The 26302-nt window shown below is 37.7% G+C and overlaps 1 protein-coding gene across 2 annotated transcripts in view; it reads right to left on the bottom strand.

The window, feature by feature from the left end:
• Positions 1 to 24236, bottom strand: part of LOC133528687 (cyclin-dependent kinase-like 4) — a 54850-nt gene extending 30614 nt beyond the window's left edge. The window contains exons 1-3 of one of the 2 annotated variants that reach the window (XM_061866159.1): positions 24101 to 24236; positions 19145 to 19334; positions 6600 to 6719 (exon numbers count right to left, since the gene is read on the bottom strand). In XM_061866159.1, the coding sequence (XP_061722143.1) occupies positions 6600 to 6719; positions 19145 to 19334; positions 24101 to 24225 (435 nt within the window). In that variant the 5' untranslated portion in view covers positions 24226 to 24236. The other variant, XM_061866158.1, reaches the window with a different exon arrangement.
• Between the last annotated feature and the right edge of the window lie 2066 nt (positions 24237 to 26302).

Raw genomic sequence — 26302 nt, 5'->3', positions numbered from 1 at the left:
CAGTGCCACACGAGTTCGATGTGCTAAATGGGGTCAAAAATGACTAAAAGCGAAAATTTGTAAAAAAAAATTCCATTCCTTTCTATCCTGCGAATTACTGAAATTTCCGAGAATTTTCAAACTTGTTCGTAACTTTCCGAAACATGGACATTTGTAGAGTACCCGTAACAATGTTTCTTTCTCTCATCTCCTTCATACCAGCCCGCGTAGCCAACATGCCAATCGTTAACGCTCCGTAGCGTAGCGTAGTTATCTCTCTGTCACTCTTCGATATTAGCGCGACGGTGACAGTTAGGTACGTTTCGTTCGCTACGGCGTTGGCTACGCGGGCAGTAAGTTCATGTACTTATCGAATTCGCAATGATGGCACACATTGAGTGAGTTCCTCACGATCCCACGAACTGCGAAAATATTGACTAGGATCGCAGTTACTACTACTCATATTTTGTCACTCTCCTACTCCTCCAAATGTCACCGTTAATCGCAAGTGTGTTGCGTAATCACACGTAACACACATGCGATTAACGCATGTGTGTTGCGATACATTGCGGCATCTGATCGTTCGATTGAATTCGTTGCTCCTACTTAACCAGCAATTATCTATCACTTGCATTGACATATACCTAAGGACGGGCCTTAGAATGCTACTTCAATGGTGTCACTCACGAATTCGAGCCAATCGTGCAGTCTAACGCAACTAGTTACGACTACGAATCACGTTGTGATGTTAGACTGCACGATTGGTTCGAATTCGTGTGCGTGACACCGCTTTACTGCCCCCATTCTTATTATTATTATTTTTTTATTTTATTATTACTTATTGTCGGTAAAGCCCGTCCTTAGACTCCTTAGTTATATGTCAATGATCACTTGCCATCTCGCAAGGTCTGTAGAAGCCTTTCGACAAATTTTCTGTTGTCATTGCGGCCAATAGTGTTGATGCAATGAACTGACAAGGTTCTGTTTACTGTAGATATCGAACCTTCACACTGTGTTAGTAAATAATTTGAACATTTTGAAATTTTACGGTAACTCGTACTCGTGTATTTTTAGTGACTCGGGCGTCGCGCGACATGTCCGACCGCGGCTCACGCACTGTTAGTGCTTGAAAATTGAGACCTAAGCCATAGATAATAGATTTTCTTCGGAAAAACAACAGTTTAAGTAACTAAAACTACCTAGTTTACCACTAGTCTACCTACGATATCTACAGACACGTAACTTTAAATATGCTGTAAAATTGCTTCTAAATATAGACGCCAATTGAAATTTCGCGGGAAGACAATTGAATAATGACAGTTCAAAATGGCGGCAGAAAAAAGAAAAAAGTTTTTTTTTAATTGGCCAGGCCGCGAATTTTTCAATCAACCCTCGTAGTTGTTAGTGACAATGTCAAGTTGTACAGTCAGCGTCAAATACTTTGTAGCAGTCAAAGTGGCCAAATAGTTCGGTACACCATACTAAATAAATACCGTACCGAACTATTTGGCTACTTTGGTTGCTACAAAGTATTTGACGCTGACTGTACGTATACGTACAACGTACAAGTTTTAACAAGGACAAACAAAAATAACGCTTTCTCTGCTACTCCTACTGAAAGATACATAAGACTATCCCGTTCTGTCGTACCTAAAACTACGCTATCAATTTAGACATCTTGTAGAATATTTTTACCAATAACAAAGAACGTGTTTTCACAAAAACGTCGGGTCAATGGGACCATTAATCATAGAAAATTCAATTAAAAATCGAAAGTGACTGAACATTACATAAAACTCGACAAATTAATAGACGAAGATTCATCTTAACTTTCGTTTTCGATTAAGTAATAATAAATGTAAAATTCTCAAAATTCGATAACGATCTATTTGTGAATTCAATGTCAAATCAAGTCTAACTCCTTTCTCTTATTAGACACCATTCATTAATTAAAACTGCCAATCTGCATTTTTTACAATTCTTTTATTTAACTTGCCCTGTTAGTATGTATGTATGTTTTTCTGTTTGTGTGGGTCAAATTCTGGAAGCTTAATCTGACCCGCTTCTCGGTTTCTGCTTAAGCTAAAATTTGACATAAATACATATGTAAGTCGAGTGACAATGCAATATTATGGTACCATCGAGCTGATCTGATGATGGAGACAGGAGGTGGCCATGGGAGCACTGTGATAAAACAACACAAGCAATTGTGTTTGGGGATTTCATAATTGTCTCGATGAGTATTAGTTGCCTGTGGAAAAAAAATACAGTCAGCGATAAAAGCTTGTACCAAAAATGAAATTTTCGACATAAACTTATTTCGAGTTACCTACATAGTTGAGAGAAGTCTCGGATTATTTGGGACTAGATATTGTTTATTTATAGCAAACAAATGAAGTTAAATACAACAGTTTCCACTTAAAAATAACTCAATTTTTGCTTTAAGAGAAACAACATGCACATATGTAGGTACTAAATTAACAATTCAAATGAAGATGATGAAATAATTGATAAAATTAATGAACGAATTACTAAATTCAACTACATTGAAGAAAGAGAAAGAGGAAACATTTCAGTTTTAATTTTAGAAGTTTTTGTAACGTTGAAACGGTTCCTGGTTCGTCATTCTGGTTCGTCTTTTCGACATTCTGTATTTGCGGAAGCCCATTCCGGTTTCAAACGAGTCGTATAAATATACAACAGTTAGCTGTTACCGGGTCACTCACGTGTGACCTTAAAACGGGTTATGGTTTGTCTGTATTATTCTCTCGTCTCTCCTATATTCGATATTCTGTATTAGCGGAAGCCCATTCCGGTTTGAAGCGAGTCGTAAAAATTTACAACAGCTAGATGTTACCGGGTTACTCACGTGTGACCTTAGAACGGGTTATGGTTTGTAAGCAAAGCGGCTTGTGGTTAGTACACAATAATGCATACTATTGAAAGAAAGAAAATGCATCTATTTAATGCCACCACATTATATAAAGAAAAGGAAAACATGCAGACATAAATAACAATGGACTGATTGAACGCTAAAATATGTAGATGATGATAGTGATGAGCCCTCAATATTCAAGAACGGATATTTAAAAAATTATACAAGATATCCAAAAACTTGACAGATTAAACTTATAGAAAATTTAATCAGCTTTCATTTTGTGTAAGTAGTTATGTCGCTGAAACGCAAAGTTTCCGAGATATAGGTGAAAACAGATTAGGCCCTTAGGGACTTTAACACATTGGATGCCGGGAACCCAGTCGGCGGGCACTCAATTATTTATTTATTTATTTTAAACTTTATTGCACATAGAAAAAGAGTACAACAGGCGGAGTTAATGCCAATAGGCATTCTCTACTAGTCAACCATAAGGCAAAACAGAAAAACTTCAAGGTGGGCAATTCGTAGTCGCTTTCCTCTACAAAGCGGGAAAACGCTAGAATAGGCTACGCGTGTGGCGCTACGAAAGCATTGGCAGTGAATGCGTTAAGCCCCCCTCTCCCCACCGGCTCAAGGGTTACGGCCGAGGACTTATGATATATTCACCTCCTAACTAGTCCAAACAAAGTTACGGGGTCAAAAATTATGTTCTATACTTGTTGCTTGGCCTAATATTATTTTAAATAGGTTGCAAAAAAGGGAGCAGCCCGTCTTAGCCTAGGGATGTCTGCAACACTAGGGATATCACCAGCGAGAAGACGTCCTTATCGAACGGAATGAATGCTCTTAGTGAGTTTTGCATCTATCAAGCACCTTACCTATAAGATAATCAGTAATTGTCCCAATACTTCCGATAGCCGGTTCACGAAGGGTCTATTTCGAACAACACCTTGAGAAACTCTCGCTAAGGTCTTTAGGAGGCATGTGGGGGTCTAACCAAGATGACAATCGTAAGTCGACAAACGTCGATCGAATAGAAAAAATATATCGAGATGATAGATGCAACAAAAAGTAGCGTCATCATTTTCCATTGAACTATTATTACTACATATAGAACCGGCACAAAGAATCAGTATTTTGCGCCATGAAATTTGACAATAAATCATAGAAGCGGAGCGTGAATCTCGAGACCTAAACGTTTGACGTTTTGACGACCGGTTTGGCCTAGTGGGTAGTGACCCTGCCTACGAAGCTGATGGTCCCGGGTTCAAATCCTGGTAAGGGCATTTATTCGTGTGATGAGCATGGATATTTGTTCCTGAGTCATGGGTGTTTTCTATGTATTTAAGTATTTATAAATATTTATATATTATATATGTCGTTGTCTAAGTACCCTCAACACAAGCCTTATTGAGCTTACCGTGGGACTTAGTCAATTTGTGTAATAACGTCCTATAATATTTATTTATTTATTTATTTAAACGTGTAAGCGCCATTAATTTTACGGCGATTACGACGTTTTGGTTGCCAGCTACAGGTTGCTATTGCGAGAATTTTATTTCTCAGCTGCCTAATTCCCGCCATGCCTACATTGACAAATTTTCCGTTATGCAGCGACGAAAGAAAAATAAGAAAATAGGTATTAACCGCCCAAAAGGTAATTTCACTAATTTCACGTTAAGCCATTGCTACGACAGCTTGACCCTGCCTGACCCTTGCATGTTTGTAACGAATTCATTAAATGCAATTGCATGCTATTTAGAACTTGCAGGTATTTTAATAAATTACCGTCTTTACATTAATATTGCAACAAAATTGATTTTTAAAATATGACGCTTTAATAACTCTACTTTAATAACTTCACTCACTTTGTTCTATTCTTGTCGTATGACGGACTTTACTTGAGGTATAATTTATATTTTAACCCCCGACGCAAAAAGAGGGGTTATATGTTTGACGCCAAATGTCTGTATGTCTATGGCATCGTAGCTCTCCAACGGATGGGCTGATTTCCATGCGGTTTTTTGCGGTGGTTCTTAGCTATGATTCATAGAAATCGATCCAGCAGTTTGAAGAGCTCTTTGCCAAAATGATGTCAGGCATTTTCGGCTTAAAAAGGATTTTGTTGGCATATAGCGTAGAGAGTTTTTTTTTTAATTTTTTCAATTGAATAGTTTATTAGTTCTCGAATAGTGTATTCTCCAGTTTATGGTTGCACCACGGTATGCACTGGGGCACACGAAGCAACTTTCTTATGTGGCGTTGATTATTAGCCAATTACCAGCTAGGGTCAATCGTTAATGTGGTAGGTGTCTGCACAGTTTAATTACGTACATACAGAATTTTCACTGTATGAACATAGATCTACAATGTACAAGATTACCGGTCAAATGTCAAAAGTGTGACCAAAATTGGAATGATGTCAAGTGTCATTTGCTTTCGTAACAGCATTGTTCACGCTATATAAACACACATACACCGTATCTCCTAAATATAGTAAATATATTATTATATTATATATAGTATATTATATATTTCGAAGTTTCCAGTCCGATAACCTTATAAAACAGAACTTTAATGCACTTACAGCAGCGGGGTGTTTCTCCAGCTCTTTCAGAACAGTATGGTCGCAGTACTCGAACACGAGATGCAGTTTACGCTTACGGCGGAACACTTCTATCAGGTTCACCAAGTTTGGATGCTTCATATAAAAACAGAACATTATTGTACTTACAGCCGGGTGTTTCTCCAGTTCGTTAAGAACAGTGTGGTCGCAGTACTCGAACACGAGATGCAGTTTACGCTTACGGCGGAACACTTCGATCAGATGCACCAGGTTTGGATGCTTCATATAAAAACAGAACATTATTGTACTTACAGCCGGGTGTTTCTCCAGCTCGTTAAGAACAGTGTGGTCGCAGTACTCGAACACGAGATGCAGTTTACGCTTACGGCGGAACACTTCGATCAGATGCACCAGGTTTGGATGCTTCATATAAAAACAGAACATTATTGTACTTACAGCCGGGTGTTTCTCCAGCTCGTTAAGAACAGTGTGGTCGCAGTACTCGAACACGAGATGCAGTTTACGCTTACGGCGGAACACTTCGATCAGATGCACCAGGTTTGGATGCTTCATATAAAAACAGAACATTATTGTACTTACAGCCGGGTGTTTCTCCAGCTCGTTCAGAACAGTGTGGTCGCAGTACTCGAACACGAGATGCAGTTTACGCTTACGGCGAAACACTTCGATCAGATGCACCAGGTTTGGATGCTTCATATAAAAACAGAACATTATTGTACTTACAGCCGGGTGTTTCTCCAGCTCGTTCAGAACAGTGTGGTCGCAGTACTCGAACACGAGATGCAGTTTACGCTTACGGCGGAACACTTCGATCAGATGCACCAGGTTTGGATGCTTCATATAAAAACAGAACATTATTGTACTTACAGCCGGGTGTTTCTCCAGCTCGTTCAGAACAGTGTGGTCGCAGTACTCGAACACGAGATGCAGTTTACGCTTACGGCGGAACACTTCGATCAGATGCACCAGGTTTGGATGCTTCATATAAAAACAGAACATTATTGTACTTACAGCCGGGTGTTTCTCCAGCTCGTTCAGAACAGTGTGGTCGCAGTACTCGAACACGAGATGCAGTTTACGCTTACGGCGGAACACTTCGATCAGATGCACCAGGTTTGGATGCTTCATATAAAAACAGAAAATTGTTGTACGTACAGCGGGGTGTTTCTCCAGCTCGTTCAGAACAGTGTGGTCGCAGTACTCGAATACGAGGTGCAGTTTACGCTTACGGCGGAACACTTCGATCAGGTTCACCAGGTTTGGGTGCTTGAGATTCTGGAACAACAATATGATCATCTGTGAATAGTCTATATGTTTTTTTTTTTATGAAACATAGTTGACAGTCCCAGCAAGGTAGATCGATGATCTGTTAAAGATCGCAGGGAACCGTTGGAGAAGGACAAAGCCAAGATATATTTATTTTATTTATTAATGTTATAGAGGACAAACGAGCAGACGAATCACCTAATTGTAAGCAATTACCGTTGCCCATGGACACCTGCAATACAAGAATAGAAATATAAATAATTTATTCGTAAGCTAAAACGCAAAACATAAATTAAACATAAAAAGGAGCAAGTATACCACGAGATGGTCTAATCTCAGTATGTTGCTGGCGACTTCCAGCGCTGATGTTCTGTCCGATAAGACCAAGATTGGAAGTGCATTCAGCCTTTAAGATGTGAGTACGCTGTTTTATTGCAATTTGCAGGTAGTAGCGGTCCTGACATACCGCGGGCGACAGTATAACTTCAATTTACTTTTTCACATTTAAGTTTAAAGGTTGTGATTTACATATAATCTAATTGTAGCCATTGCAGGTATTGCCCCGATTCCGTTAGTTTCGAAATAAATACATCAACCGAACTAAAAATACCAAAGCGATACTAACCTAAAAATATAGATATAAAGACACGTAATCAATGTAAATAAAGTGCATTAAATAATTAACATATAACCAATGTACTTATAAATTACGGAACTCATACAAATTCAAGGCGCAGGAAACGACGGGTCAGAATAAGCACATAATGCCTGTTATGCGATTCATGAATGCTTGATTCGTATACATGGTGTAACGTGAAATACCTTTTACCTAAGAATAGTTATATGATTTACCTACTTATTAACATTACCACCCAAAGAATACGGAATTTACTAGTTTCAACTGGCATTAGTAATGAACTTTAAGGGGCCGGCTGCCACAATATCACTGCTTGGTTGACATGGCACTCATCATAATTATCATAAAGGCCCATAAATTAAAATAATAATAATAATATAAATGTATAAAATATAAAAAAACGGGTCACTCACGTATTTTAAGTCGGCCCGCAATCTGCGCCGGTCCGTCAACGCTCATGACGACACTCCTCGGTACGGAGTGAAACACGTCGAGCGTTTTTCGACTTAAAATATGCGAGTGACCCGTCTTATAATATATCTGAGTCTTATGGGAGTTTTGTTATTAAAATTAATATTAATGTTTTACCCGCGTTGCAAAGTTGTTTATAATATGAATATCCGAGCTAATATTAATTATTAATTAATTGAACCACGAGCGTAGCAAGTTCGTACAGCTGATCCGATGGCCAAACTAACAAATAAGCTTTTTGATTTTATTTATATATTTCAGCCACCCTGTACAAAGCATCAAACTTAAAGATCATTGGTTCACTATTCAGAGGTGTGAAATTGAAGGTGTATACCTTATGAACCCTTTCATCTAAGAAATAAGATTCAATATTATACGCACATTTTCGCCCTGACCGCACAATGCACTTATTAGTTACAGTTTGCAACACATTCGATTATAGTAATGTATGTAAAGTATTAGCTACAAAAACGTACGCTTGTATTTGCTTAAGCAAGCACATGTACAGATATTATGCACTAGGTATGTTACTCACGTAAAGTGGTGTTGTAGTTTTACATGTATGTAAAATGTATAATTGTTGGTGCAATAAAGAATATTTACTTACTTACTTACTTACTCGTATGTTTAGTTACCTGTGATATGAAAATGTGGTTAGATAATTCAGTTGAAATCATTTATATAGTCCTTCTCATCGTTTTCGATGACGGCGACCCTAAATAAACATCATGGACGTTGTCTAGCATGAGCCCTAATGTGTCTGGCCAGGCCGAACTTGCCACGAGGATTACCACCTCTATAAAAAATCGATAAGGCAACCTGGGGGGTGGGACCCGGGGTTTTTTCATCTCGCTCCCGGCGTAGAGGTTGGCATGATATCAGTGTTTGCACTCTGCCTTCGGGAGGGGGAACTTCGGCTCCAGTCTGCGGATAGTTTTAGAAATAATCGAAAGTCAATATATAGTTTGTGTCCCTCAGGTCAGGATATTCCGTTTTGTCATGTAACAATCCTACTCGTGACTTAAAAATCCTGCAAATTTAAATCTTATGCAATTAACCTCCATGAACGTGACACTGGGAAATACGTTCACCCGTAGAGAAAACCCGCGCGTATGTATGACATAATGACAATAACAAGTTCAACACAACACACGTAAGTAGTAACAATTTTACTCTGTATTCTGACCCTGCACCAATTAGCATCTTTCGGTTTGGCTCATGGTTGACTGGTAGAGAATGCCTTCTGGCATTAAGTCCGCCATTTGTACTCTTCATGTATTGTGCAATACAGTTTAAAAAATATTTGATATCAAATAATTACGACTATATTTTGTAAACATATATTTGCTTTGTTATATAAATTAGTTTAATAAGTCCGAACCCTTACTGTAATTAAGCCATTCATGACTTTAGCAGTAAGTAAACATGGAACTCTGCGATTTTTTTTAAAACTAATTGGAACTTTAATACATAAAAAAAAAAAAATAAATAAACAAGTCATGTGTAGGAGTCGCAGAGCTAGAATTACCTTTACGCTTAAAGCTACGTGTGCAAAAGGAAAGGGACCAACGAAAAAGGATGCCCTTTCAAACAAATAAAATATTTTTTTAAATCGAACGCCGAGTAATAATCGGTGAACAAGGTAAACTTACACAAAATTTCAAGAATGCGACGATTTCAATGCATTCAGAAACTGTTCCTTTTTTTAAGTCTGTTAATTACAATCTAACTTATGACCTTTTTGCAATTTCGTAGATATGTTTACGCTGAAGCTGAGGAGTGCTAAGCATTGAATTTTTTATGGGTACCTGTTTAACGTATCTCACATTATTATCACAGCAAGACAATAGTACCAATAATGTCGTAAAAATACAGGCATAAGGCCATAACAACAAAAAATCCGGATGGTGTGGTACCTAATAGTAAGGTAGGTAAAGCGCATCGGGGCAAATTCGAAAGCGGAGTATTTTTTAATATGGCAAATATCTATAAAACCAGAAGCCTACCTACCTACCTATGTTGCTACCCTGTGGTACTCCTGATACTATATTACGAATAGGTGATCTGTAATTTTTTTGTGTAATTGATTTAATTTTTACAAATTTAGAAATTTCTGTGCATCGCCTTCTATTATCTAAATAAGATCTGAGCCAATCGTTCGAATGGCCCCTGACAACACTGACAAGCATCTAATTTTTTAAGAAGTTTCGAGTGATCAACTAGGTCAAAAGCTTTGGTCATATCGAGGAATACGGATACAACAGGCGATTTGTCATTAATGGTGGCTAGTACAAAACGATTTTCAAACTTACCTTTCTATCGAAGTTAGCCCAATGTACCTTACATAAATACTTTTTAAATAAAGGACAAATTAAAAATATAAATTTTAATTTTATTTTAGGTACCAAAATCAAAACATAAGCTCCTGGTGGGCCATAAGGGCATATGTCTTACAACATAATAACATTAAAATGAAAATAATTAACAAGTCATTTAAAAAAAAAAAAAAGAAACTGAAGGACAAAAGGTTTTACTGTCTAAATTAAAATATGTTTTGTTAACAAATGGACATGTTTATTGTCTGTCATGTATTTGGAAGACCCATCAATTTGTGATGTGTGAGTACCTATTAATTAAAATCACGTGCAACAAAACGTTTTTCCTTGCTATTGTGCGAATTTTTCATGGCACGTGGCTGGTTATTTTTTTACTTAGTAATTGCAAGATTATGTACATGTTTACATATATGATGTGTTTCGTTACACTGCACGATTGGCTCGAATTCGTAAGTGACACCACTGAACTAGAACCATTCTTATAGTGCCCGTAAGGCCCGTCCTTAGACATAATGTCAATGTTTGTAGAGCGATTTAAAGGTGAACGTTCTCCGAAATGGACAGCAAATATGAGTTTTGCAAATATGTAATAAGAATTTATTTAAGCTTCCTAGTTACGATCTTAGGATACGACTGTTTGTTCCTCGAGGCGACGTACACTTCCGGCCAATAATTTAATAGGTAAAACCGAATGAAAATCTGTTCAGTCATTTGAGCTAATCACAAACATACAGACAGACAGACGCAGCCGCACCGTATAAAACAAAGTCCCTCTTGTTTTATACGGTGTAGTGATATAGTTGTTCAAAAGTAGATGTAAAGGATTGACATATGTGGCGCTTACGTCACGTAGTACCATTCAATTTCATTTATTGAGAGACCAACTGAGATCAATTATTGTTAGTAAAAAATGTATATCTTAAAATATATGATTAGTACTATACACAATAAATTAATGATGATTAAGAATAAATAAATTAATTGAAATTGAAAAGAAGTGAAACTAAATCAAACAGAATACAATAAAAACAAAATTCGATGAAATAAAAATAAATACAAATAAAATTAATTTTAAAATGTTTCATTCAATATAGCTATTAATTAATACAGATGTCAAATTTGATAAAATGTCACTTCATACAATTTCGCTATTCTATACAGTTGTCAGGATGTCAGTGTAGATATTTCACATCCCGGTTCAGGTGCAAACTACAACAGCGGTTGAGATATACAGAATCTACCCGTTCAGATATCATTCTCAGAATGCTGTTGGTACTGGCGCGGATCCGGCGCACCAGGGATGTACAACGCTTGCGCATAGTCGCGTGGAAACAGTCCACCCGCGCCTCGGCAAACATCCCTGATGCACTACAGTATCGCGGCAGCCCCATCAGCACCCTGAAAGCGTTATTGAACTGTACACGAAGAGAATTGTACCGTCTTACTGTGTAGTCCGCCCATAGGCCGCTAGTATATAGGGAAGTACAGTACGCCCTGAAAAGAGTGACCTTGACCTGATTAGAGCATTTAGCGAACCTACGGGCGATCATATTAGCTCTAATAGACAATGCTCTTCGTTCGCGTTCAATGTCTGTATCGTCTTTAAGGTCAGAAGTCACAACATGTCCGAGATATTTAAATTGTGACACTACAGTGAGTACCTCCCCGTTTAATTTTATAGGTGGGACATCGCATGGGCATTTGTTTCTAACCCTAAAGACCATACATTCGCTCTTTCTAACGTTATACTTTAAACCGTGACTATTAGCGTACCGCTCACAGACACCTATCAGTTTAGTGAGCCCACAGGGAGAGCATTAGTATTGGCGCGCCGCTAATAATGGCGTAAGCGTCGACCGCTATAAAGTCCCGTTTTAACCGACTTCAAAAAAGGAGGAGGTTCTCAATTCGACTGTTTTTTTTTGTATGTATGTTACTCGATATCTCCGAGAATCGTGAACCGATTTTCAATATTTTTTTTAATCTAACGGGTATAATCCCGAGATGGTCCCGTTGGCACCAAGTCGGGGTCTGATGATGCCATTCACATGCTGAGATGAGGCCATTTCGTGGCACTTTATACTTCCTTTGTTTTTGTTATATCATGTAATTTAATGTGTCTTGTTTGTGTTTATGAATAAAAATTATTCTATTCTATTCTATGATGGGATCTTGGAGAAATCGAGGGAACTCTTCTAATGTTATATGTACAGTCAACCAATTATAATCCTAGGCCACTATAGAACCTTGTCGCTTTAACTACTAGATACTTGACACACATCACTCAATAAGCACTGTCGTAGAAGTCATTATGCCATGGTTCTATAGTGGCCTAGGAATCAAATTGGTTGACTGTACATGTATGGCGCTTTTGGTAATATTTGAAGTCGGTTTTATTTTTTGTTAAAAAGTTATGATTTGAATTGTCACATATAAATAAACACATTTTATGCTTGCAGCCTGTGGACCAGCTTCTCGTAGCGATCGTACAATGCGCTGCGTGTGCAATATAATAATGCGTTTAGGATACTGATGGGTCTGCCTCGGTACTGCAGTGCGTCGGGGATGTTCGCCGATGCCCGTACGGATGACTTTTACGCTATTATGCGTAAAAGAGCGGCATCCCTATTGCATAGGTTGCGGGGTAGCACCAACAGTCTCCTAAACGTATTTGCCGTCAGAGTAGACTGCCCACTGATGAGGCGTTGGAACCAACTGCATGAACCCAACGGACCAACGCATCATCGAAATAGATTATGTTAAGTAGTTTTAGGTATTTATTGTTTTGTTTATATTGTACTAACTTAGATATATAGGTAGATAAATAATAATTGTTGTATGTACTAACACTATATGAGTTTTTAGCTCGAAATAAATGATTTTCATTTCATTTCATTTCATTTCATATATCTAAGGACGGGCCTTAAGAATAGAGCCAGCGGTGTCACGCACACAAATTCGAGCCAATCGTGCAGACTAACGCCAGTGCGATTGGTTGATGAGTTTGCATCACGCGCGCGATTGGTCGCATCGCAACTTGTTGCCTTGCCTTAGACTGCACGCTTGGCTCGAATTCGTGAGTGACACCACTGAACTAGCACCATTCTTAATGCCCGTAAGGCCCGTCCTTAGATATATGTTAATGATGTAAAAGTGGCTTCCCTTTGTCTAATACGACACGGCGATTGGAGTCATTAACGAATACAATATTCATGTGCGTGTGAGTCAAGCCGAGTGCGATCGGTGACTAATATCAGGTCAGAATGACTATTATGTATTGATTGATTAGTGCTTCTCAAGGTTGAATAGGAAATGTCGAATTATTGGTAATAATTGTAATAAGTAGAAAAGTCTTATCTATGTAGAATCAGATACATATAGAGAGTAAACTTTGAGCGTAATTTTAATCTAAAATAATACTTTTTCTACTATAAAACCTAAATAATGAGAGATAAATAAATAAGTATGCCAGTAGTACTAAAGACTTCACCGCGTGCATATTACATAATACTTATATGAATATTACTCATGAAATGTAATAGTCGCGCGTTTGTGTCTTTTCCTCTGGACCCCGGCGCCACGTGATTGTTCTTGACTACAGCGTTTGCTTATGAATATTATGGTCGAGTAAAAAAAACCATTACAGTCGACGAATATAAATAAAAAACTTTCACCACACCAACTAGTAAAGGCCCTCTTGGTTGTTCAAAAACTAATGAGAAAGTTGCATTTTATCCACATGTGGGGCAAAGTAATCAGATGCAATAAATTTTTAGTTGTTTCCTTATGTTTGCTGGTAGAAATGACTTTTAAAGGATTATTTGGAATGATGAATACTTATTTAATGACTTTCATTTGGATTTAATTTGTTTGATATTTTACAGTTAGATTTTTTTTTGCGTTAGTAAGATGAAAAATTTAAGATTAAGGTTCTCCTCCTCCTAAGGGCCTCCACCTCTAGAGAAGAAAAATTGTAACTAAATGTATGCGATCGGCCATAGCAACTCGTGCAGTGTCAGCTTAGACTAAGTTTATCACATCGGTCCAAAGTTTTTCTATGTCACAAAGACGTCTCGACTAGTCTCGAGGTCCCAGACACGTTTTACAAAACACAATCTAACCTCCCATAGGTTAAACTTGTAAATGTAAACCAAGACATGATGAACAAAGGAAAATATAAACTAAAATATGTTTAAATACCGACCCGCACAAGCTCGCGTCGCGTTCACGTGTGTATTGTATGCGCACGTTAAAAAATAGAAACAATGAGAAATGAAATTTTGAACCTTTTAAGTGACGGTGAGGGTTTTGTTGAAAAAGATATTTATTTAATTCTAAATAAATGAAAATAAGACTTAAAATTGAAATTTAAAATAAAAAGTAAACTTTTTATTATATTTATTGGGTTATTATTCACTACAATGGAGATAACATTTTGGTCAATGTACAGTCAGATGCAGAGAGAGGTGACTCCCCTGCATAGACTGAGTGTATGCAGGGAGGTCACCTTTACACTACACCCGTACACTACGTTTTTCTATGTCCGTGAGTTCGGTGCCTCACTAATCTCACTATAGATTTTTTTAGGTAAGGTATACAACTAAACATTATTCGTGTATATGTCAGTGACATTAGGTATGTTTGAGCAAGTACAGTCAAGGTATTAAATAAATATAAATATTATTATAGGACATTATTACACAAATTGACTAAGTCCCACGGTAAGCTCAATAAGGCTTGTGTTGAGGGTACTTAGGCAAATATATATATAATATATAAATACTTAAATACATAGAAAACACCCATGACTCAGGAACAAATATCCATGTTCATCACACAAATAAATGCCCTTACCAGGATTAAATATCGGCACAGACAAAGTGTTAAAAATATACACAACTTTATTAACCATATATTAAGGTAGTGTGGACTGTAAAGGGATACGGTCTATCTGAGGTGGGGAATGTAAACGCTCGAGGTAGATTTCTGATAATCTATATTAATATTTTTACTTCAAACTTTCACAACTTTCTTTTAAACTTCACAATACTGAGTCAGATACCGGTAACAAAATACATCCACGAAAATACCTTCGCAACTAATAGAACTATTAACGGTACCTTCATGGAATGTAAATTTGTGGAATGATGAGCTGCCCGAATACAATGGCTTGGCACGGACGTCTTAACATGTTCAAGCTGAGGAATTCCTAGTTGCGATTTTTCCATACAAACGCTCTCGACTGATTCCTCCCTGGATTTTTAACCTAGAGCAGTGATTTTTTCAAATAAGATCAATATCATCAATATCTGTGCCGCTATGTTTTGCTTTTTTGGATTATTTTATTTTGAAGAAAGATACAGCGCCTCGAAAATCGCAAAAACGGCTAAATTGAATTGGCTGTAAAAAAAGGTACAGTATACAAATATGACAAAAAATATCCAAAAAATCAAAACATAGCGGCATAGATTATTTCTTCGTCTTGCAATTTCCAAAATTTCATAATGATTAGTTGCGTTTTGGAGGAGGAAACAGTCGAGAGCGAAACCTCGATTTTTGAGTTTTTTGCGAGTGAATTTCGGTCCTAGCTGCAGTTATCCTTATCGCACGAATTGGAGGCGGAGACAGTTTCTAAATATACGTACACAGAAGGAATAGTGATGGGCATAACATCCTTATTAGGGATTGCAGAACCGGTACTGTTTTAAAGAACCGGGATTTCCCGGTACTTTCGGAACTGGTCTAATTATTTCATTATTTTAAATAAAACGACAGCATTTTGCGATTTGACCACCTTTCGTATTATAATTATAATTTTTTTTTGGAAATATAGTATTTTACATTGCTCACACTTGTGCGTCCCAAGTAAAAGATAACTACTTTGATGTTTGCCACTAGATAGCAAATTTAATGAAATTACATTGACGAGGGGATTTATATATAAGTATCGCAGTCGTATTGTATAATCCGCCGTATTACATTACGGCTAGCCGATATCAAAATAAGGGCCATTTTGAAATGCGGCGGTTCAACGATTAAGGTATGTTGGGTAAATACCGGATGCGGGTGAAGAACGTAGGACATTCATTTCCCCCTAATTTGGCTTTATTTTTTAATGTTGGCAACATTGTGTAAGACGCCATTTCATTGCGCCTCGACTGTCAGTGTGCCCGCGTCGCTCAGGGAGTCGGGCTTGTGCTATGTGCAATCACAGAGAGCAAGGTAAATTTCGCGAATTCTTCCTTCTATCCGATCTTCGCTCTTTAATTTATTTTGCGTATTGTGATGAAACTGTGTTTGTTTTTGTAATTGTGTTAACAGACCTAGCACTGCTGTAGACCGATATCCGATCTTGACCCTTCCAGGTAAAGATCGGACCAGAAACAATCAGATCTTTACCTATTTAAAAAACAGCAGTGATTTCATCAAATTTTCTTCAATTTACCTACTGACCTTAATTATCACATTTATTGTTTTCTTGATCACACTTTCGTACCATTATTTTTTTATCCAGTACCACTACCAGCGCGACGGTTACTGACAATGTAATTTTTTAATTTCCGCAACCCAAAGGTTGCCTTTTAGCGATAAGACCGCATGTTGTTTACCTGTGCTTATGTGTATGTTTTCTTTTGAATTGTTTTCTTTTATTGAGGTGTGCAATAAAGAGTATTTATATTGTATAGGGATGATGATACATGTTGAAATTTATAACAAAATCGAGTAAAATAGATAGCAAATGAGCAATTTTTCGCAATAAAGTACCTACACATACGGATGCATATGTAGATGTGCACGCATACATACATTGCTAGTTTCGGATACAAAATAGAGATAGGGCTCGAAATTAGTTTCCTTAAAATACTTCAAGAGGGCTCTCTTTTCCTATATATTTACTTTACTCTTTACATACGATCCTTACATTTTATCAAAAAAAAAAGATTGTATATCAACTATATATATATACACATATATATATATATATATATATACATAATTGCAAAATTAAACCAACAAAATCGCAATTTTAATTATTTTCCATACTTCAAGATGGGCTCTCAGTGACCTTGACCTTTTTAAAGAACTACTTAGTCTTTTTGATTTCTAAGTTTGATTCTTATTTTTTTGGCGACCTTCATTAAAAATGACTGGGCACGATTATTATTTATTTTGATTTTTGTCCCTCCTACTTAAGTACTTAATATCTTCCAGTACATTCCATTCAATAAACAATACATTTACACTTTCCCTAAACCTGTACAGTTCACGAAATCTTAAATTGTCAAAACTTCGCAACGTATCTATTATTTTAGTGGTTTTTTTTTATTACTTCGGGTAAACCTTACAATAAGAGGTTTCTTAGCACATTGTTTACTTATCAAATTGCCTTATGATGACATAGGTATCAAAGTTTCAGAGCCACAATTTTACCAATTTTTGTATCAGGGTTAAGATCGGATACAAAAGGGTAGACACCGGACCTATTTCTTTGTGATACCTTATTCTCTTTCCATTAGAAGCAACTTTTTTTCACCATCCAATGTTCTCCCTTGATGGCAAAACACTCGTTACCCTAAAAAAAAGTATGTCTCATCTTTACACAGGTACAAAACTAAAACCGTTCTATATTGAAGATTACCAAAATTCAGGCCGAATCTACGGTTATTATTTAACGATTCGCTACGTACTTCAAGAATCTGTCACGTGTTGAGATCTTGAAAAAACATTTTTTCACAAGTTCTCTCAATTGGTCCCAAAATTGTCCGGCATTATCCCAACATACTTTACCCAGATTGTCATTGCGATACGTTCTTCAATAAGGCGGCCCAAGTTTAGCCCCATCGTACTACAAGTTAAATAGATTGTAGTTTAACCATAGGTATATTTATACCTACTTACAAAATTTCACAACACACCATGATCACTCCCAACTTACTGATACGGATAGGTACAGTCAAGTGTAAAAATGTGGGTGTACACATCTTACTCAAAAATATGTCCCATAGCATCTTATTCCAGTGTAGTAAGAGCGTAGTACCATATTTATGAGACGATTCTTTCGATACATATTTTTGCACTTGACTGTACGACGACAACCGAAGCTGAGACATCATTCTTTTTTGCAGTTTTTACCTATATGGTAATTAATATCAATCAATCATTTATTATTTCGTCATCATAGGTGTAAAATACATATAGTACAGGTGATAGGGTGTTTGGTATTAGGGTGTAATAGATACAGTATAATATAAAAATGAAAAACAATATTACGTGGTAACAACAAAAACAACATGCGTCGGGCAGCGCAGAATAAATTCCGTCCGGCTCGCGGGCGATGTCGACGGAACGGCGCGCAATGAGCGAGCGCACGAGTCTCGCGTCTGTGTGCGCGCACTCACACTTAGATAGCTCCGGCTCCCGCCCACCGCAGCGCGACAGAAACATAGCTTCAAAAATTCGAGATTTGAAAAGTTGCTCAGCTAGGAATTGCTCTTAATTCGTCATTTATATAATTTATTTTTATGAAATATTAATTACTTTTACCGTTATCTACCGTGTTGTTACCATCTCACTGATAACTTCCAAAACCTAAATTCGAGTAACATTTTTGTTACTACAATAGTAACACTTTTGTTACTACAATATTGTAGTAACAAAAATGTTACTCGTATTTAAATTTCCGAAGTTATCAGTGAGATGGTAACAACACGGTAGATTAACTATTTCTTCCTTACCTTCAGCATCCGTATTCCGTATCTCCCGAAGTGCAATCTTGCTTCATTCTCCAGAATTATTTTGACTGCGACCATCACCTCCCCGGTGTCGATTTTCCGACAGTTGTACACCAAGCCGTACGAGCCCTCGCGGAGCTTGGCTAACGTTTCTTCCCTTAAGCATCCTTAATACTTCCCGATGCGCGATCTTCCTTCTCCACATTTTTTTTACTGTGACCACCTCGCCGGTGTCGGGGCCTACTCGACATTTCTTACCTTAAGCATCCTTATCTCCCGAAGTGCGATCTTGCGAATGAGCGGATCATCTTCATTCTCCACAAATTTCTTGACTGCGACCACCTCCCCGGTGTCTCTGTTACGACATTTGTAAACCAAGCCGTACGAGCCCTCGCCGAGTTTAGCCAGCTTCTCGTATCGCTCCATCGCACGGCTGCTGGCCCGCGATCTGGAAAAAGGAAATAATATAGCATGGACTCGTGTGTTGCTCCTATGGACCCTATAGAGACCCCAGACCCCAGTGGTATCTATTCTAGGGAACTCGAGAGCTAAAGCTACGTCTCGTCTCTCGAACCACAGCAGCGCTCCTAGCGTCACTAGAGTTCATTAGAAGTAGGTATTAGAACCAGCCATATTCAATTTCTTGCGGCCCGGGGCTACAAGGCAAAACCGTCTTTGTAGCCCTCATAAAAAAGGTTGAGTGTGGCTAAACTGTCGTTGGTTACCCTAGCCTGACTGTGTGTATCATTATCTACATCTCGTAGCGAAAAAGACGACCGACTTCACAACAATTACACCTGACTCGAAGGGTTGAATGGGGATTAGCAACTTTGTTTACAAATAATAGTTTCGTGTTTAATCGGGAACTAGCATACTTATATCTATTATGTCGCTGGCTCCCTTAAGAAAGGACACTACAGATACCTACACTTATAGTACTACTTCTTTGGCGTATTTGGCAAAAGCCTTTCCTACTGGCTAGTTTGAAGCAGGATCATGAAACTCTTCACGAAGTCACCTGTAGTCACACACAGTGTAATGTAACCAAACAACATGAAAGACGCATTGTCTTTAACGTTAAGAATTTGAGGCTTCTACGTTGTAGTAAGGTATAATACGGCCTTGACATGAGGAGTAAAAATTATCAGTGACCATTAATTGGTAATTCTTTTTAAACCTAGTATACCCAATACTAAACCAACGTAAAAGCGCAACGTAAAACAAATGAGCAACGTAAGTATGCGTGCGAACTCGGATTGCAGAACTGAGAACTGGGAAGCCGCACGTCACAGTGACCCAGCAAGTTCTTGATTCCTCGAAGCTCGCGCGAACTGTAACTTATACTACTACTACACGCAGAATACGTACGTCTCAGAAACATTTTGGGGCGCCTTTAGCGCCCAATATATTTCACCTCTCATGAAAACTCTGTAATTTCACCATAACCTAAAATTCCCAACCGGTAACGGAAAATAGGTATGGAATTCAATGAGACTGTCCACCTGGACAATATTCTGCTTCATTTAACACATTAAATTTAAGTGAAATAGTAAGCTATTAATAATTTTCATCATTTAAAATAGGGTGGCTTTGTATAAAACTGAAAAATATATAAAGTGTATAAGTAAAATATAAATGGTTTGGCAGAAAATGTCAAAGAAGAACAACATTTAAATCTCTTTTTATAGCGTTGGCAACAGTAAGAATTCAACCTTTTCCGTAATAACAAAAATAAGTGGTTAATTTAATACCTACCTACATTGAAAATATAAATATGATCTACAACGTATTAATTAATACCTTTGCATGGCAATTTTAATTTAGGTACCGTGTATTGTTATGTTAATCAATTCCACTTGCTTTTTAAATAAATTTGTAAGTAAATGGCATACCTACTAATTCTACTAAAGTAATTACACATGTATATTAACGAAATCTTTATTAATTATTAAAATATGTACCTTAAATAATTAAGTAAATTATTTTTCGTACTTTCAAATATTTTGTCTCCCTACTAATTTCAAATCCCTAATAAAATCGTTCCCGTTCAATCCCTTTTTAACTTTATTAGGGCATGATACAGAATGCAAACGAGCAGACGGATCACCTGATGGTAAGCGATAACCGCCGCCCATGGACACCTGCAACACCAGAGGGGTTGTAAGTGCGTTGCCGGCCTTTAAGATGGGAGTACGCTCTTTTCTTGAAGGTTTGAACGTCGTATCGCTCCGGAAATACCGCAGGCGACAGTTCATTCCACATCAGTTTAGCTGTGCGAGGCAGAAACGCACAGTTGAGGACTGCCAACCATCTAAGTGATGAGGATGGAAATGTTGTCGCGTAGGGCGATGGCGAAAAGAAGCGGCAGGGATTAATCCGAACAATTCCTCGGAGCACTCCCCGTTATACATGCGATAGAAAATGTAGAGCGAGGCCACATCTCTACGCAGCGCCATGGAGTCAAGCCGATCCGAAATACGCTAGCAGTCGACAATTCGAGTCGCTCTTCGTCGGATGCGGTCCAGAGAGAGAAGCTGGTACTGGGGCGCCCCTGCCCATAGATGAGAATGAACATGATTTTTATGAACATTACTTATTACGATGTTTCAAGTTCCTAACTGAATATAAAGCTTGATGCCCATACAAACTTTTATCCCCTTTTTAACATCTTTTAGGGGATGAATTTCCAAAAACACTGAAATTACTTTGCTTCTAGTTTAATATAATATCCTTTCACCAAATACTTCAAATAAAACTTGGTCCCCATACAAATCCACAACCCCTTTTTTACCTCCTCTGGGTTGTATTTTTCAAAATCGCTTTTTATCTCGTTTACACTTTATAAATGAAATTTACAACGCCAACTACGCAAGGATAGACCTAAGCCCTCCTATGTGTATACATACAACGCGGCCGGTCAACTATACTGTTGTGAATGTGAAAGGGTGTTTAAGAGCAAGTTTGGCCTGGCCAGCCACATAAGAGCTCATGAGAGGAAAAACCCTTGATTGCTGAGGTCGCCGTCATCGAAATCGATGTGGAGGACTATATATATAAATGAAATTTAGTGTGCAAATTTCAACTTTCTAGCATTTTTAGTCGGCTCTGCGTTGATAAATCAGTCAGTCAGGATCAGGACACACGCATTTAAAGAAGAAGAATAATATATTTATTTCAAGAATTTGGCATTGACACTAGGCTCAGCCTGTAACGTGGGAATCTCAGAGAAGTATCGAAATGGTGCGGTTCTTATTTTAACAGAATACCTACATTATTGTTAAAGCTAAATTAAAGAAGATTTTTTTATTATATGACTAAATAGGTCAACCTAAATATTAAGGATGATAATATTTGTTGGTAAAGTACATATTTTTAATATAAATAGGTAATCATTACGGTACGTAATAAATTACGAGTTACGACCTTCTTAGCCGATTTTTAAAAACTCAATTCTGAATATAATATTTTTCAAAACTGTTGAATGAAACTTATAGACCGAGAGCCGAAGTTGAAGCTACGTACGTTATTAATTAGGTATCTGTCATTTTTGTAGATGCTATTAGCTGCATTCGGTTTTCACATACGTATTTTTTAATCATTTGAAACACTGTTTTATATTAAGTTTCTCCCCTGTATGAACCAAGCATGACACAGTCCAAGAAACTCAAGCAATATTGTTTAAGTTTTACCCCCACAATTTAGTTCTTAAATAACTGACAATTTAACCTTTATATTATAACACACACAAAGATAATCTTAAATAAATGTCATAACTCTCGAGTAACATACGATAGGCTATTAGACAATAACATAAGCGCGAGCGCGTCGTGACAATGATGCAGTCAAATTACTAAAATCATTTGTAATAAAATTAGATTATTTTGAGTGATTTGTGGCGACACGATAGCATGCCCGATGTCACGTAGTGTTATCGAATTAATTGCCTAATTAAGCTTTAATGACTTACAGTTTAGTACCATTTAACTTACTCAATTTCCAATTAAAGCGGCAATTTGCTCATTTAATAAAAAATAGTATTACATTGTCCCACAATTTTGTAATACATAATATAATAATGACTATAATTTTAGCCGGTTATGTAATAATTTGTTTAAATAGTAAATGCACTGTATAGTATCAGAGGGAGGAAACTAGAGCGTTCGGGCTTTCTCGGCTCCGTTCGGCTCAGAGTTGCTCCGAGCAATTATTAGGTTAGGCACAACTTAACGTTCCTTTGCGTGCAAAACCACAGATAAGATAATTTAGATAATTACATGAATTTCGATAACCATAAATAGCCGAAAGGGATAATTCCATAGATTAGAAAGGGGCAACATGATTCGGCCCTGAATCGCTGTCAAACTTCGGTTTTGTAGGAACTTTCCTTTCCGTACCGTAGTACTATTACTTATTCTGTGATAGTATACAGGTGTAAACAAAACAGTGGGTATCCGTTTAAGGGCATATTTGGCATCGTGTTCTGATTAGGAAAAAGTAGAAGAACATTTTTTTGAGGACAAAAGTGACGATTCTGTAAGGGTCGCAGTTCTAACCTAACATAACCCACTTTTCTGTAAACAGTTCTGTTCTGTAAGACTCGCAGTTCTAACCTAACCTACTTTTACTTTTACTTTTCTGGTAGCAGTTCCGTTCTGTAATAGTAATATTATAATTATTTGTAAAACAGGCAGGCAGTTGAAAAAACTGATAATTCCTGTATCCAGAGTCATCAAGTAAAGTTTACATATGCATACATTTTATGGCAATCAATGGTTTATTTAGGTGAAAACAGCGCATTAATTTGCTCGCTAAGATTTGGCGTCAGATTCGAGTAAAAATTGGGCAGGTAATTCTTTTTTAAAGATTTTTTTATGAAATACTAGCGTCCCGCCCCGGCTTCGCATGGGCTACACAAACCTTAACAAATTGTACACCTAACCTAATCTAAACCTTCCTCCAGAATTCTATTGATGGTGAAACCCATCTGTTAAGTAATTATTCAGTTTATCGCGAACATACAGACAGACGCAGCGGGGGACTTTGTTTTATAAGATGTAGTGATGTGAAGTGAACAAACATAGGCAGCTCTTTGGGAGCTCAATTAAAAGAATCCCATGTTATAACGCAAAAGAAACACCTTGGGGTGAGGAGTGTGGTAAAAAATGTAGGGTGCAACGTATACATGGATCAGATTAAAGTAAAGAAAAAGCTCACCTCCTCGGTAGCAAAGGTAGGTTGTTACCGAATAACCACAACCGCTTATCACCGAACCATTTCTCCATGCAGGACGCCACGTTGTTCCACAGTTTGAACTTAGAACACTCCAACGTATCACTCATTCGCGTTCCCGAACGAACACTGTGCGCATTTCCCGCCAAAATTAACCACGAATTACGTAATGTTTTTGAAATGTTTTTTTTTTTATGCGCTGAGGTGTTTTCTTCGTGAAAGCTGCAAGCCTTTTAGTTGTAGTATAGAGGAATATCGATCGAGGTTTTGTTTACAGTTTGAGTCGGGCTGTGTACATGACAACCGCTGTGGTAGGGTACAAATTAGTCACAGAGCAGCCGTACACTTCTTTCTTCAAGTTACGTAATATTACGAAAGTGTCTTCAGGTACTACAGGTACAACTACCAATGGGTGTATCAAAAAAGGTATCGAATGTGTTGTGTATTGCGTGTGTGTATTTCGCGGTAGCTATCTTTTTATACAATGTTAAAAATATCTATAACGCTAAGGTAACGTCGATAACAGACATTTTGTCAATCACTTTACTTTGCCACAAAAACTTCTATATCTGATCAGAAAGTTGGATAAATCTGATGAATATGGACTCTAATACGATGGATGTGATGTAGGTACCAATGTAGATATCAGAAGGTTGCTTGCAGGACTTGAAGTAAAAGTCGATTTGTAGTTATGTACAAGACTGAATGTGTTTTATTTACAAAATGCGCGAAATTTATACAAAATTCGAGGAATGTAAGAAAGGGATATATGTACAGGAAAGAGTGTGATATAATAACAGTAGCCGCGCGGGGTGAGGTGCGCGGGCGCGAGTGTTGCGGGGCGTGGGCGCGGCATTCTCGTGCGCCTATAAAATAAAGCGCGCCAACGCTGCTCGTCTTGGCCCCGCTCAAACGGTATCACCAGGCTAGGGGTCGTGGGGTTGGGTAACGATCGGTAGCGAAGAGCTAGCCCACACACCAGCAGCACACACCGTCTCACAAATGACGGCCAATAGATCTCCCCACCGGTCGGTGGGGAGTGACCCGCGACAGCCGCCGCAGCCGAAAGGCGGAAGCGGCCACTCATACCTCCCGCGAGGGAGGTATCGAGATTGACATCCAGTCCAGTCAGCTCGTCCTTTTCTCGGCTGGCCTCCGTAGGGTGCGCATCGTGTCGTCGGTGCGCTGTGTCCCGCTCCGCTGCTTGATGCTCGCTGGTAGAAGACACGACGAGTTCGACAAGGATGCTGCAGGCTCCGCATATGTATAAACTGCCCTTGTCAGGGCAACATAAAACTGCCCTTCTCAGGGAAAACTCAAAACTTCTCTTGTTAGAGCAAACGTCAACGTTTCTCTGCTTAACCTCAGAGTGTCAATCGATCGATCTATAAACTGTTCTTATCAGAACAATTTCACTATTTCTATAACGGATACGACGTCGGTCAATGTATATACCTATATATATTATGTCCCCATAGATTTATTGGATGCTTTTGAAATTTAGAAGATACATAATCGTGTATAAATAGGTACTTAATAAGACTAATAAGTAATAAGTTTAGGAATCAGTAATACAATTTTAAATACATAAATTAATTAATAAAAACTAGTGGGGATAATTATTTGACATAAATTACAATGATTTTGATAACGCCCATTTTTATTGGATAGCTCCTGGTCTATATACTTTCATTTCATGACCTTAGCCAGCTTTAGCCTAATCAAATTATAATTAATAATTGTACCTAGGTTAGGAATGGTATATTTTTCTTAGGCTACGTACGTAAATATATTAAATAAATAAATAAATTATTAAAGTATTGTGTAGCTACTAATTTTTGACTCTTGCCCATGCCGATATTTCATATCTCAATGATTTAGATGTTATGAATTATGACTTTACAAATGTGGAAAAGGTTGGAGGAATATCCAATTAGGTACAGTCAGACCAATAAGCTAAGTTAGCAGCGATTTTGATAGCCCAGCCTGTACGAGTGTTAAGTAAACGTCATCATTTCATAGAAGTCTGACATTTAAAATAACACTTTCACTGTCTGGGCTGTCAAAATCGCTGACAATTTATCTTGGTCTGACTCTAGATTCTAATTAGAAAACCATACCTACACCGACTACTGTCGATTACTCATTTTCGCTCGTGTTTGCGAAAAACTAGCACGTGTAAACAAT

This window comes from Cydia pomonella, chromosome 19, assembly GCF_033807575.1.
Source record: "Cydia pomonella isolate Wapato2018A chromosome 19, ilCydPomo1, whole genome shotgun sequence".
NCBI lineage: Eukaryota > Metazoa > Arthropoda > Insecta > Lepidoptera > Tortricidae > Cydia > Cydia pomonella.
Note: the sequence above shows the minus strand (reverse complement) of the source record. Positions and strands in the feature narration are given on the sequence as shown.